At 39.5% G+C, this 16778-nt stretch overlaps 1 protein-coding gene across 1 annotated transcript in view; it reads right to left on the minus strand.

The window, feature by feature from the left end:
• The window catches only part of LOC124157284 (COBW domain-containing protein 2-like), a 217439-nt gene that overhangs the window by 166700 nt on the left and 33961 nt on the right, over positions 1–16778 (minus strand). The window contains exon 7 of the mRNA XM_046531879.1: positions 4963–5012. Coding sequence (XP_046387835.1) covers positions 4963–5012 — 50 coding nt within the window. The remainder of the gene's footprint in view (positions 1–4962; positions 5013–16778) is intronic.

Genomic DNA, 16778 nt, shown 5'->3' on the forward strand with positions numbered 1-16778 from the left:
TAGAAGACTTTTCAACTATCATGTTTTTTTAACCTTATTTGACTCATTTACATTATTTTTATTCGACTGCTCACTTTTTTCATGTTCAATGGTGACGGCGATGGGTAGTTCTATTCTACGATTTTAAAAAATTTACCATAAAACAGAGACAAGTTGGATCTACAAAACATTAAATCATCATCTCTATTTGCCCTCTGCACCAAACAAAATATACATAAATCAAATCCTGCAGTCAACGTTCGCTACTTTCACTTATAAATTCCATGATATCATGAAAGAACCCATAGATTCCAAAATGGCACCAGTCCACTTCACAAGAACTTGCGATGAAAATTCTTCAAGTATATTTTTGGAAATACGAGAGCTGTTGCTTCCATGTTTACCTTTTCAATGTATTTTACGTAAAGTAGCATACCTATTCATGGCAAGAAGTTAAATTAAATGTCACTCAAAATAGTTTCAAATTATTGAATTCAAAATAATATTTAAAAGAGAGTAAGATTCTGAATTTTCAACTGTATTATTCATCCATCCCCATATACACCATCACATATTAGCCCATTACTTGGTGAATAACGTGCTTTTTTCACCAAAAGGGAAATATGTAAGTCATAGCCACCAACGAAAACATGAAAAAAATCAATCCGATTCAAAATTTCATGCATCCGGTCAGCAAATGTCGCGTATTTATTAAATATACAACAGTTTTCAGTGTTATGAAATAATCCTCTAGGTGTTGGTGTGGTGGTCAGAGCGCTGGCTATCCATATAGATGGTCCGGATTCAAATCCCGGCAGTGGCAGTGATTTTTAGAGACTGCCCGATCCCTACTTGAATGCTTAGTAGAGGACACTTCTAGTGTAGCTCTCCTTCCGTCGGATGGGACGTCAAGCCGTAGTACCGTAGGTACCATTCATTATGAGCAGGCTAATTCCGACGCCGGGTTTCTCGCCACCCTTCCCTCACCACCATTCTCTCAAGGCGCAAATGACCTCAGCCGTCGGTCGCCTCCTCCAAATACCATACCATCCAATAGCAAATACAGGGAACATGGAAATGAATCCATCACAAAAAGATTAAGTAAAGCGACAAAATCACTAGAATCAGCCATTATATCTAACACACGTTCATCTGATGACGCTCATGGCATAATTTCAAATTTTCATCTTTCCGTCGGACACCAATATTTTTAATTTTACTCCAGCAGCGACTTCTAAATAAAACACGCAAAGCGCACAATAATTTAGGTAGAAAACTGCAAAAGTGCTCTCAATTTTCAGATATTATACCAACTTCGACGTAGATTTTAGATACGCCGATATAAAAACATACTGAAAAAACAAATTAAAATCAGCCGATCCATGAAGGTCGCAATGTTTTTACACATGTATAGCAGTTTTTAATACCATCAAGGATTCGTTAATACAATGCCGCAAGCAAAGAATCAGAAAATGATCATAAGTCTTTCATTTCTGCACTATAAAGAGTAGAAATTTATGAACAACTTGAAGCCACAGTCTCCCCTCAAACTTTGTTTCCACGTATCACGAGATTCGAAGTCCGACGATCACGCCACCACCAAAAGAGTCTTCCAAACCATTCCAAGGGGACATAACTTTCCTTCCGTTGCGTTAGATTCCTTCGCCTGTTGGGATTTCTCTCTTTTCCATGACAGCAAGCGCGGCGCGAGCAACGTAAAGCAAGTTCCGACAGGGAGACGACAAGATTCGCACAACGGATCTTAGTTATTGTATATGTAATTTCTTGACGATGTTAAATGTGTTCTGTGTTAGACATTAATCTCGATTACGTTCTGATTATTTTCTCTCTTGACCACCTTCGTCAATTGTGTTCTCACGACGGTAAGTGCCAGAAACTGTCTCTATCAAAAAAGTCTTACGACTTTCTCGGTGTATCATCAGCAAGTAAATGTCTAAAAGTTCCATCAGTTTTCCAACTTCTTTCTACTCTGACACTTTTCAATGGTTTACTTTTCCACTCTCTATTTTAATCTGTCCCCTATTACTAGCTTTGAAAACTAGGAAGTGAGTGAAAATTCAAACAATTTCACAATAACAACTTTTCCGAGTCTATAGGCCGTTTTACACGGGCCACGTACTTGCACAATCTGACGTGTGTACGAAGGTGCAGTCAAAATTGCGTCGTGTAAAGCGGTGAATTGCTAGAACACATGCGAGAATGCGTGGACGTGAGATGGCAGAATAGCCCCTGTTCTAATTTCGTTCATGCATTCGCGCAATTCCGTGCCCCGTGTAAAACGGCCTTATGGTATAGTTGCAATACTTTCGGCATCAAAAAATGCCAAACCTGAGAAATAAAAAAATGCAAAAAATATAACAGAAATACGATAAAAATCTATCGCTGATTATCACGAGGCCATCACCGTTCTCAATATCGTGAAATCCCCGCTTCTACACATTTGTAATGTGACATAAAAAGCTTAATCCTTCAACTGATATGGCGAGTGATAGCGACATAAATCACTCGAGGTTTACCGTCTGCATCCTTAGCACGTCCACCTTCACACGCTCATAAGAACATAGTCTATCATGCTGTAATCTTTTCATTTGTAATCAAACACAGACTTCAAAAAAAAATATTGGAACCCACTGCGAAGCATTTAAGTACCCAATCGATTACGGACGAGCGGCTTCAATAGTATATCGATCGCGAATATATCTATATTAAAGAGGTATGAGATTCGCTCAGACTTGTCAGTAATCATCTGAGAATCAAAACGCAATCACATCGCTCTTATAATCCCAACCATTTCGCTTCGAGCGGATTTTCTCGACGAGGCTCTTCTGCGGGGTGCGGGAGAGGGATGAAGACCACGGGGGAGAAAAAAGCGCGGGTTCCGGCCGCTGATGACGCCACCAACCGTAGAAGCGACGAACGAAAGAAGGTGATCACCAGGGGAAACTAATGAAGAGCGTCCATTGAGAGCAGATTTTGGAAGGGAAAACTGCGAGTGAATCCGCCAAATCGGTAAGAAAAAAAATTAATTGGGACGTTGACGATGATGAAAAAATCATCTTCCAAATCGTGGACCACGAAAAGCGTCGCGGAGTGAGAGAGTTGAAGAATGGAAAAAAAGGAAAGAGAGACGAGTTTTGAACATTCGCACCCTCCGCGTGTAAGCTAGACCTCGATTCCATTCGAGCATTTTTACCGATTTGAAAAACACAGGGACAAATAATTTTGCAAGGAACTGATCAGAAATACATCGAGAGCGTTACTTCTAATCTTCTAAATCGTGGACCAAGGAAACTTCCGGGGGAGAGAGAGTTGAAGAATGAAGACAAAGAAAAGAGAGACGAGATTAGAACGTTCGCACCCTCCGTGAGTCAGTTAAACCTCGATTCCATTCGAACATTTTTACCAATTTGAGAAACTCTGGCAAAGAATTTATCTGAAAACACCGAGCGTTTCGACGTCAGACATCGCGAAGTAGAGGCGTTTTCCACCCGATGTCCACTGCGAAACGTTCAGAGTTCAAAATTGACATTTTGTGCAAAATCAATAACAATACGGCCTCTTACGATGGAAGAAAGTCAAACCTCGATTCCATTTGGACCGATTCACGTGACTGGAAAAAACACTAAATGTTTTGACGCCGACAATCAAGGGGTAGAGTTCTTCTTCGTTGGATAAGTTTACGTCAAAACCTTCGGAGTTAAAGAAATATTATTTATAAAAATAAGAATTACAAGTCAGCCTTTAAAGATGCATATCCACACCATTCGATCAAGACTCAGATTTACAGGTACTTTTTCATTCAAGTTATAGCAATTGATAATTTGCATTTTCCCCATCGATTTATAATGAATAAAAAAATAAATTATAGATACACTCAAATTGATTCAAACCTTAACTAGTAAAATGTACTGCTCGTATTAAGAGCGCGGGATTTCGTCAAATATCGATCCCTGATTGGATTATTAAATAAAAGAGCATGGATAAGTCATATTTAGGATAATTTTATAAAAAATTGAGGCAAATGTTCACAAGTCGCAACATGGGAAATTAAAACAGAAGGAACAATCCACATTTTTTCATATCGTCAGCGCTAGACAATTGGTGTCAAAAGTGGTTAAGATTTTTTAACATCGCACATTAGAATTATTATGTCCGACTAGTAGTAAACATAAATATACATTAATATAAAATTTACTGGAAAGAAAAGCATATGGCGACATATAAATACAACAACAATGTATTGAGTTTGTGGTGCCAGTCGTACACCCTTAGCGTATGCACCGCAAGTTTTCATTTGAAGCAACGAACCCTTCAAATGCATTTTTATGTAACCTATCATACAACTGATCCAGCTTTTTTTTATATAAATACGTTCTCTGTAAAATATAACCAGTTTTGCACGGATGGCATCCCCCCAAGATCGTTTCCTCAAATTTCGGTGCTTTTGGAGTACCAAACAAAAAGTGGAGTAGGTACCAACGACAGCTTGCTGATATCAATATCAATCCAACATTTTTAAAAGAATAAAAATATATCCATTAAAAAACTTTTGCTTTGCTAATGAATTTATGTAGTTTCCTAATAAGAACAGCGTATGGTGAAATATGAATACAGCAAAACTTCATTGAGTAGAGATTAAGACTAGAAACCTGCTTCCACCAAGCGATTCATGAATCAATGAGTGTAACAGATATACCGACACATTGAATAGTTAATCCTTTTAAACAAAAACAATGAATAAATTTAACATAGAGAGCATGTGATTCCTTAAAACAAAAACCTAAAAGTTGCAATAAACATCGTTACTTTAAATTGTAAACCCCAAACAATAAGACAGGTTAACGAAGGAAAATGAAGATTCTCATAATATTGGAGAGTTCGATTGTAGGAAAAGAAAACACTTTTAATGGAGAGGGAGAGCTAACTTCGTTGAGGGAGTAACAGAAGCGAGGAAATGCTTACCTGACGGCTTCATTGGCTAATCCGGCCTCTTCCTTCACCTCTTGTAACTGCTGCAAAAGAAAAAACACAAGGCGTTAGAATTTTTTTTATTGAAGACTTGAGAAAAGTAGTGGGGCAGAGAGACAGACAGAGGAATTAGTTACGAAAACTACGCAGGTGACGAGGTGATATGACGAAAAAACTCAATCAATAGAATAGAATAAAGAATTCTTTAGCCAATAGCAGGAGGTAAAATACATCGGATCAATCTGAGGTATAAGTGAAATAGGAAACCGATAACACACCATAATTAAAAATACTTTTTCACTCTTAGCACAAGCTCCTAAAAAGATTTCTCGCTAATACACCCGCGAAATTTAAAACTCTTTCCACCTAAGGTGAGGATAGTGACGAGATTTATCCCATTTCAAAAAAAGAGAAACTAAATACATTTATTAAAAATTTATAATGCATTCAATTAAAAACAAGAAAATTTGCAATACGACATCCAAACGTTTCCAGTAAAGGTCTCGACACAGTAAGACAGAAGTATACTACGGTGAAATTTTTAAAGACAATACTTCCAAGTCGGATTCCCTTCGGTCTTTGCAATAAGGGAGTAAGAGCTGACATAATTTGCGATATTGCAGACAGTTCGGTGTCAGAGTTAGATTCCCAATCCGTTTAATAGCAAGAGACCAAAGCACTGAAGAAACAAGTACGCAGTCACGCGCACGGGTGCAAAGATAAATACACCAAAGGACGAAGTTCGCCATGAATAAAATATTTGACTTAGCCGGGATTCGAACCCGGATCTCCCGATTGCCGGTCAGGTGTGTTAACTGGCTTGGTGGTGTAACTGGCTAACATCCTTTGGTGTATTTAGCAAGAGACCAGTCGCAAAATGAAGTAATGAGGTCCAGCATAATTGGCAAAGCCATCAAAATACTGAAATGGCACAGCTACTTCAACTATGCATTAAATCCACATGCTTCGCAGGCAGTGCAAGAAAGAAAAAAAAACAAATCGATCACAGGGCACAAAAGAAATAAAGCCACACAAAAACCGTGCGTATCAAAAACACGACTGCGAACGCGCAAATATTTTAAAATCCCAAATTAGAATTAACACGCATTAAATGAAATCTTTTCTCTTCGTAAGGGAATGAAGAAAATCCCAAGGATAATCCCCTTCCTCACTCCAACTCTTATTCAACTCCGCGCGAATACAAGTAGCGACGCAAGAGTATTCTTAAAAATACAGGCCATCGAAAACAAAAGAAAAAGAGGACTCGGGAGAAGTGAAAGACGAGGGGAGACGGGCGTACATATTTTTTCTCTCTCCACCTCATCCACAACACTCAAATAGTTCGAAACTGGCATAAACCCGCCCGTTTAGCGAGGGAAAACGAGAGAGGGAGGGAGAGAAATAAACCCAAGGTAACGAACGGTGCGGGAGAGAGTTCCTGTACAAATGAGAGGGACTTCTCCCACACGTAAAAACCTACAACCACCCCTCCCGCAAACCGAGGCAAAAGATCCCAGCAACGCCGCAATCCAGGAAGAAACGCGCAAAAAAAAACAAGGCACCCTAATTGCATCAGAAATGCACGTATTCATAATAAAAAACGCAAACCCTGGGAGAAAGAGCCGAGTGCAGAAAACACGAGATGGTGGGATGAGAATTAAAAAAAAAAACAGAAAGATATATGCACCGTGGTGCTGGGTGGATATATATATTCTCAGTGCGGGGAGGAGTAGGGGTGGAGCAGAATTATTGTCCCCGGGAATAAACCAAGAGTGAGAAAGAGAGAACGGAATTTGAGGAGAGCGGAGAAAAGAAGAAAAGGTTTAGTGTTTAGGATATTAAAGAACACAATTCTTCTCGGAGGGAATAAAAAAAATAATAATGATAAATCTCCCGAGCGAAGAATGGGCCTTAATGATTTCCCCCACAAAACCCCTCTTACCACACTTCGCCACGTAACGAGGGTACGGCAGCAGTGTATACAGATGGCGTATGTATTCCCTACGTACATGCACGAAATGAAGGAGTCCACACAATTCCACTTTCGCCACACGTTCCACTTAGCCGAGCAAATTTCCACCCCCACCAATCCGACGCCCAACCGAACTTTTCCGCGCTTCGAAAAATAATTTTGAAAAAAAAATAAAAAGTTTCTCTCTTCATCCCAAGTCTTCGCTCAACTCCTCCTCTCGATGGTGGTGGTAACCAATTCAAGCTCTCGCTGGGAGAACGCGTTGAGGATAATACTCTCGCGGAAGCGAACCTGATTGTGTGTACGCGCACTGTAAATGCATTAGTGCACGGTGCGCAGGGAAAGGGATATAACTTCGCTTCCTTTGCAAAGCTCGAACCACCAAGGACAGCTAGCAGCGTCAAAGAGCATGGCTATGAAAATATATATATACGAATACGAAAATGCACTGAATCCGGATATCCATGCACCACAACGTATGAGCATAACATACACGGTGTTTAAAGAGGGATCTGCTATACTTTAGGAGGTGGTATGGGAGACATGTGAAAGCATTTATCGTCCATAAACATGTTTCCCTGAGCTCTGTGCCACACAATTTGCATATTATGAATAAACTAATGGTGGGTAATGAATCGCAATTAATACGACTCCGCAGTTACTGAGCTGCGGCAACGCAAACATTATTTTGGACGCACTTAGTAGTTTCCATGAAAAACGGTATTTCTTGGGTATCCAGCCCTTTCGATATTTTATTTAATACTCTGTATTGTTAATTACATTAAATAATTAAGGTTGGACGAAAATGAGCGATCATAATTGTCTGAAACAATTCATCTCAAAATGGGTGAGATTGTGCTAATACATTGTTGATGGTCGCTAAGGCTCTCGTTTAATTAAGTTCGAAGATTAATTTATAGGCAAAAAATGCCTAAAATCTTCTCCCATACCACCTCCTGAAGTATTGCAGACTCCTACTGAAACTCCCTGTATATAAGCACATCTTCAAATCGGCTGGTCGCTTATCCACAACTATAGTTAATTTCATATGTCTTTGCAATTGAGAGGTAGGCCCAAGTTTTTTTTCGGGGGAAGGCACATGACTTCCTGAAAACCAACCAAAATATGAAAGGTGGAGGCTAGCCTACGGGATATTGTCGCTTTCAGACCTTCGTGGTGCACTCTTCGTTAGTAAGTTAGCTGTGTTGCCAAGTGGGAAGAGGGCTTTAGAGACAGTCTTCTATTTCCGTGCACTGACAAAGCCATTTGAGAAAACATGGCAACGCCCACCTCTCCCTCTCTCTCTCTCCCCATCCCTCATCCCTAGTGTCTTAGGTCCCACCTCCTGCCGCGACGCCGCTCGAAACATTCCGAGCTTACACGATTGGGCCAGTCGAGAAGATATTTGAAAAGGATCATAGCAACGACAAATATATGTCAAGGTAACCTGGGTTTTCGAGCATTCACGTGCTACATTCAATCCTCAGAGCAACCCAAATAAATTACGCTGAAGTCCTACTCTGGAGAAGTCTTCAATCATTCTACACATTCTTCGACAAGGAAGTTGAATACCTTCGCCGTAAATTCAGGTCAATTAGGAGGAAACTTAAGGACCCGCACAATTGGGCCAGATGAAGCGGCCCCCCAAATAACACGAAGCATTCGTCACCTATGTGACCACCAGTGTAGTGACAAGTCAGGTGCGTTAGTATTAAGAAAATAAGGGTCTCTTCTGCTATTTCTTTCGTCTTTTTACATGAATATTGAAAACAAATAAGTTGTATTTATATAGTTTTAGCTGCTGATTATATTTTTAAAGTCTATTGTGTTCCATTTAGTGCTATTAACAGCGTGGTATGATCACGTGTTTAAGCAGTGGAAATGATTTAATATAAAATGGCGGTCCCAAATCGCACCACGTCTCTCTCTCTGCACCTGTGCGATGTAAGTAGTATTAAAAATGCTGCCGTGAAATGACTATTTCAAAGCATGAACACTTTTACAAAAGACTTGTAAATTTTTTTCCGACTATTGCAGATTTTTCATCAAGCAAAAAACTACATCTATTATTAATGTCAAAGATATGACTTATTAAACTTTTTTGTTCCTTATGTTACGGGTACTTTAATGCACATTTTTGCCCTGTTAAGGGATCTTAAAAATAACCTTAAATTACTTGCCTCTCTGTCTCTCATTGTCGTTGAAACATCATTTCCTAATTTTGGCCTCCAGTGGTGCGATTTGGGAAACCGGTTGCATAAATCGCACTGTTTGCAGAGGTTTGAAATCAAATTTTTATGCATGTGTTCAACTTGGAATTGATAGTCCCCAAAAATTGTGAGAAAAGTAGACATTCCTCCTCATATTAAGCAGCATAATAAACTTATAGTGCGTTTTATTTTTGAGTTAATAAATTTTTTTTCAAAATTGGTGCGATTTAGGCAACCTTCCCCTACGAGTCAAACTCATCAGGGCTGAAAGGCCTTCGCTACCAGCATACGCCGGGGAAGCATCAGATCTCATTTCACAACAAAAAATCCTAAGTCTTTATATGAAATTCTAAGAGTGGATTACAAATATTACACATTTCTCTCCATCTCCACACCCGGGGACGTGTATTCATAAGTTACTTCACGTAAAATGAAAAAGGATAAATTCACTATAATAGTTCAATAAATAATTTAAGCATCTTAAAGATCATATTATTTGGATAAATATAATTTTCACCCTTATTTAAGATACTAGATAATACGCCTGAATGTATTAATCCTGAAACAAGTAATTGATAATCTAATGCCCATGCCGAAAATAGCCGATTAAGTCATCCATCACATAATGGTCAGTCGAAGAGTTTCTCCACTTCGACCGCCATATATAAATTCAACTAATTCAAGCGTGTTGAAGTGAAAGTTAGAAATTATGAAACAAAACGTAACCAAAGGCACTTTTTCACAATTATTTTGATGCGTACGACGCATTTCGGCTCATAGAGCCATCAAATGATACAAGACGAGTCTTGTGCTCTTGTACCAGATGATGGCTCTGTGAGCCGAAACGCGTCGTAGACATTAAATGGTAGTTGAAATAAGATATGTATTGATGAAAATTCATATGCAGGTATACTATCAAAATTAATCCAGAAAATACCTCAAGATTGCAAAGAAACAACTCCACACAACGCTAAAAGTGTGTGCAACAGTTTTCTGTCAGTTGTCAGGATAGATGGCGAATATTGCTGTATGATTTTTTGTAATTTCCCCTGAGTGGCAAAGCTAATTACTCGCTAAGCGATCACCTTTCTTTCAGCATGCTTGCCTTATAAAGAAGACAAGAAGAATGACGATACAAGGAAAACGTCGGGATGAAAGTGGCGAACTCGAAAAACATGGGCAGAGCGGATGAGGAAAACGAGGCGGAGATGGAAGATGAAGACCGTGGAGAAGTCTGGTCACTGATGAGAACGAACAATTGAAACCCAATAAGGGGAACAACGAGGACGCCGAATAAGGAGGGCAATGTAGAGAAGGAGGAGGGGAAAAGAGAGCCTTCGAAAACCTTCATCCATCATCATCATCATCATTCTCAAGCAAACTCACTCTAAACCACCCACAGAAAGGGGAGGCGTCCTCATTCAGCCTTACCCACTCCTTCACAACGATAATACCCTTCCATCAAAAAAAAACCTGAACCACCCAACCGACTCCTCCAGGAACAAACGGAAGAAAATAAGAAAAAGCTAATGCAGGGAGGTAAACTGGTGGAAAAGGCACTTAAAAAAGTAGAAAAAAAGATGGATGGAGAGTGTGTTGGGAGGTGGATGGATAAAGGGGGTGGGTAGCGGAGGGATTTATAAGGGGAGGTGTGGGGTGGATTTGTGGAGGGGTTGGGGGTGGGGGTGGAAACAAAGTGGGAATAATCCAGGGACATTTTCTCGCCATTCACGAGTGCAGCCATACAAACAACGAGCACACATTTTCGCCAGCCATTTTCCTCCGCTATTATTCCCCCTGGAAACCACACTAATACCACACTCGCTCCTCCCCCGCCCCCACTCCTTGCCCCCTCAGGCTCTCCTGCCAAAAACCCTCTCGAACGTTTCGCCCATTCCACATCTCCCTCTCTCTCTCGATTCAACCAAACCCTCTACAACTCCCCAAACCCCACCGATTTTGACTCCCCATCCACGGATGGAAGCGAAAGATCTAATCATGGTTCTAACTTAGGTTAATCCAATGATTCTATACATGGATTGGGATCAATTTTTTTGACGAACAACCTTCGATCATGCAAACAAAGTATTAAATTTTACAGAAAAATTGGTGGAAATTACCCATATCATAAAAAAATCCAATTAACATTCGTACATATCCCTGGATCATAAAATAAGAGCAATGGAGAGAGCTATTTGTAAAATCAATCAAATACCCAAACGACAAGTAAGATACCATATTGCATACCTCCCTTCCCATTAGAGCTACTACAGCTTACAAATTAGTAGAGCACGTGCAACGAACATACACATATCATAAAGCGAAAAGCGATTTGCTAATTAAAATACATTCATACCCCGGCTACCAATCAATAACCCAGTACATAATCAATATTATAAATATTAAAGCTGCTATTAACATTAAAATAATTCATACTTTTTGAATAGGCGACCCCATAGTTCCACTGAAATGCATAACGCGCTATCAACATCTTAGTCATTTAAACATCGCTGACAACTTCGGAGAAGAGCGGCATAACCCGATTCGTCTGAAAGCGATACATCCGAAGTTCTATACAGAAAACGTCAAAATCATTGGATTGGACTGAATGCTAGGCAAACGTCGATCATGTGAACAAGAGATACTTTTTTAGGGCAAAATATTGGTCCCAATATTAACACTAATTTGTAGTCTTCCGAGCTTTACCCGGACCGGTCGTACTAATTCCTCATTTCTATCCGTTCTCCCTAAGCTTTCCTCCACCCACTCGATCGGATTTTTCCTATCCGCCAACAGCGTAGAAACTGAAGCAAATTTTTATAACCGCAAACTAATTTAAAAATAAGCTAAGATCATCACATCAGCATCAATCGGATAAATGCACATCACAGGGATTTATTGCAGTTTGCATTGAGCCGAAAGAAAACTTTCTATGCTAATACAATTATTCCTACAACAGCAAGTAAGATTGGCAGTCAGTTGGTAAAGTAATTAAATCTCCAAAGCAAGATTAACACTAGAACTACCGGCATGGAGTCCTTTTGACTCCTCGCGGTTTTTATTTCTCTGCCCTGACTAAAATTTTCCGAATTCTGACCTGAAATTCCTTGACTTTTATTCATTTTTGACAAAAAATTAGGCTTTTTGATTACAATAGTTCTTGAAAATAAAATAGTACACGTTTTAAAAAAAACCGCGAGGAGTCAAAATGACTCCATCGGTAGTTCTAGTGTTAAAGGAGTACGAAGAAAAGCACTGAATTCATGGATTGTAAGAACTACTGAAGTATATTAATTTTTCCCTATGAACCAATTCTATCGCATTAATCTTGGCCTTCCCATCAGGTTATAGGGAATCGTGCTGCTTGGCCATTCAATAAGGATGATCATAAAGGAAAAGTTTTGAAACGAATCGTGAATAAGCTTGCGGACATACTTACGGCAGTATACTTGAATAGACTTCATAATCAAACGGTGTGATTTCTCATTTTACTAGTAGGAAAACTACCGAGTGATAGCTGATATACGCTCACTTCATTAAAAACTGAAACTTGGATTGAGTCGTCAGAATGGTTTGGGTCGTACTTTTTCTAGTCTTTTTCACGAGAATAATTCTGTCTCAGTATCCTCAGAGACAAACCAATTTGAACTGGAGTAAAATAAATTACTGCTGGTAACTTCAAGTAATTTCAAAGCCCGTTCACATTTACGGTAGATGATTAATAATACAATGGAAAATATTCGCCACTTCTGAAAAGCAAACCATAGGTCAGAACTTGAATCGGATCATAGCAAATAAAATAAGGAATGACTTCGCAACTATTTCATTTTCGTTCAGAACGAGGCGCAAAATTTCCTTCCGGGAATGTCATGAATATCTTCTTAAACTAGAGAAGAATTTTTAAAATTCAAATAAAAGAAAGAGGACCTTTCAACAATAAGTTTAAACTTATCCACATTTGGGTTGGTATCGACCATTTCTACGAGAGATGAGCTGTAGGCTCAGAAAATATCATAAATGGCTCACCTGGATAGAGATATGCAAATATAATTTGAAATATAACTGCGCTTACTCTAATTATGAACTTAGCCTAATACTTCCAACGAGTAGGCGAAAAATGATTTCTAAAAAAAAGGTACAGTTTATTAGATTTACATAAGTACATCGTATCGAATATATACACGAATAGAGAGCGCTGAACTATAACTCAAACACGAGTCCAAAAGCCGATCACGCATATGGGAAAAGCGACGAAAGCTTCAAAAACATCCAACACCCTATGAATGACAAACCTTGTGCTCATAACCACTTCAAAGATCCACGAAGAATGCACGGCGATGACATTTGCGAAACCCACCCACCGTGAGGAGAGGAATTTATTCCTCGCTCCGAACCGAACAAAAGAATCGGGCGTATGGCGATATCCACGGGGTTGGGACGGCGAATAAAATGTTTTCGCGAGCGGTTTATAGAGAACGAGGTCGACCAATGGTATTTCCTACTCCGGGCTTTCAGGGGAAAAATAAAAAAAAACACATCGCGATGATGATGAAGATAAAAAAAAGGCGAGGGAACGAAAACGCGAGACAGAAAAGAGAACATTCCTTCAGGAGAGAGATTGTAGGCCATCCAACCAGCGCGCCCACCCATCCACAACACCAACCACCACCACCTCACCCCATCCCAGCCAACCAAACGGCTTTTCCAAAAAGCCCGTCCGTGATGCTCCCCGGCATCCGAGCTATTCGATGCGATGTCGCTGCCACCCCATCCGAACGTGCGAGAGCTGGTGAGGTGCACCTTAAAAAACAAGTGACGTCCGCAATTCCATTAGCACCATCACGGACCATCCCCCCCGAAAGAAAAAAAAAACAATTACCCCGGCTAGTGGTGTGCCGTAGGTTTCAAGCCGCCATTTCAAATAGCAAAAATGAAATATCATACTATTTAACATAGATAAAATTATCTATTAGAGTCACAAAGATTTTTTTTTCTTTCATAATGAAACTTACAACTACCTAGAAAACCAAATCCATTCCCAAGATCAGGTTAATACTCCTGACATTAATAATTATTCGTAATGCACTGAGGACTACATGTAACCTATAGTAAATGAAACACAGAAAACGATTCTTAGACAGAGGAAATAAACTCTTTGATCCATATTTTAGTTTTAAGGTTTTCGCAGCGATTAGATGCACTATTATAATTCATTTTCGGGAATACGTCTGCGTGCTTATTATTTAACTCAACGTTTCGTTCCACTTACTGGGAACGTCGTCAGGAGAATGAAAATATAAACACCTATCATACCGTTGGAAAAACTGGTCCATTGTTGTCAAGGTATTTAAAAAAGTAAATAAAAATAAAATAAAAGCCAACTTCTTTAAAACATCTAATATAAAAAAGGAAGATGAAAGGTGGAATATTGTAATTAAATTTTCGAAATGTATCTCTTCCACACATGGCTTAAATTATATCCATCATCCCTGTTAAAATTCATTGGTCGTTTTGAAATTTCTATCGCCTCTCTAATAAGCCGTGGATAATATGCAGATTTTCTTGCAATGGCTTTGGCCTCATCCAGGAGGATCTTGTGTCCTGGCCCCGACATAAAATGATCGGCGACAGCTGAAGTTTCCCATTGCCTTGCCTTCAGCGCCCTTTCATGCTCTTTCAGCCTTGTCACTATCTTACGTTTGGTCTGTCCGATGTAACTAGACCCACATGAACACGGAATCTCATATATGCCTTCCATTTGTAATGGGGGAACAGCATCAATGACGGATGGAAGTAGGTCTCTGATCTTCCTCAACGTGCCAAACCTGGTTTCAACGTTGGCTTTTCCAAGGATGCGAGCAATCCGGTCCGTTGTTCCTGATATGTAAGGCAGAACTGCAAAAGCACTTGGTTTTGTTTTCTCCATCGGGGCCTTGACTTCCCTTAAAGCTCTCCTAATGAATGAATTAGCATATCCGTTTCCTTTTAAAATAGAAATTAGATGTTCCATTTCACTTTCTACGCTATCTTCATCAGAAACGGCAAGGGCTCTATGTCTTAAGGTCTTGATAACGCAGGACTTCTGACGCGGGTGATGGTGTGATGCCGCGTTTAAGTACCTATCTGTGTGGGTCTTCTTCCTAAAGACCGAATGTCCCAAGCTTCCGTCTTGCCTTTTCCTTACTAGAACATCAAGAAACGGTAAGGAGCCATCTTCTTCGATTTCTTTGGTGAACTTGATGTTATCATGAATATTATTCAGGTGTTCATGGAAATATTCAAGAGCCTCTTTCCCGTGTGGCCAAATAACAAAAGTGTCATCAACGTATCGGAGCCAGCATACCGGTTGATATTCACTTGATGAAAGAGCATCGGCTTCAAACTTCTCCATGAAGAGGTTAGCTATGACCGGAGAGAGAGGGGATCCCATAGCAGCTCCCTCTACTTGGGAATATATTTCTCCGTCGTAGCGAAGATAGCTGTTTTTGAGGCATAATTCTGCGAGATCGGGTACATAATTAGGGAGCCCTTTCTGAGTTAGTTCCCTTAAAATCAGAACTGAATCATTAACCGGAACTTTAGTAAAAAGACTCACAACGTCAAAACTGACCAGAATATCATTCTCTGATGTTCTTAAATCCTTTAGTAGCTCGATGAAATGGCTTGAGTTTTTAACGTAGGATTCGGTACTCCCAATAAAGGACTGAATGTCTCTAGATATATAGCGGGCCAAATTATACGTCGGTGAGTCGATAGTGTTCACAATCGGTCGCAGAGGTATTCCTGCTTTATGTATTCCTGCTTTGATCCATTTTCAATATTACAACCAGACACAACCAAGAATTAACTTCATCATTAAATGGAAACATTATGAGCTACATATGTGGAAATGTGTTTAAAAATATAAAATTCCAAATTTTCGTACATAATATTTTAAAGTTTGCCATTCAAATGCAACATTCTCCGCTCTTGAATAATTTAGGCTTTCATTTCATTAATTCCGTAGTGATCAAGATAGGAATGCATTATAATAAATTTAAAACTTTCTCAACATTACGCCACGCCGCATAAAACGCCACTTTCATCTAACTAACGTATCTTCACATAAACGAGAGATTTAATTTATGAATCCTCCGACATTTTTTCGATTTTTTTTCCTGTTTTTTCCTGCTGAAATGCTTGAAAGGTGTACACGTTTTACAATTTTGAACCTATGCCATTCATTTTCCATCGAAGCGAAATCATAATTATTTAAGCAATGTATTTTTTTCCAAAAGAAAAGTATTACTATAAGAAACTATACATAATCACCGATTTCAAAGAGGAAAATCTCCCTTACACAGCGAGGAAAGCTCATTTTTATGCAATCATTCTCCCGCAAAAATGGAGAAAACTATTGCATTTTAAACAGAGATTATATTTACTTCGTACCGCAGTAGGGCTCCTAAATTCAATGATTTGTATTTTGCCGAGGCTAGTACTGTACCACTCAGGGTGGGTAACCCCTTAACCCCACCCCACCACAGAATGGAAAAAAACTCCACCCCACCCCTACGGTACGAAGCCGCTTAGTGTTCCACCAAAAAAGAATAGCAGCCTCCCTCCAACCCCCTCTCCAGCCTTGCTCT

This window comes from Ischnura elegans, chromosome 4 (genome assembly GCF_921293095.1).
Source record: "Ischnura elegans chromosome 4, ioIscEleg1.1, whole genome shotgun sequence".
Taxonomy (NCBI): Eukaryota; Metazoa; Arthropoda; class Insecta; order Odonata; family Coenagrionidae; genus Ischnura; species Ischnura elegans.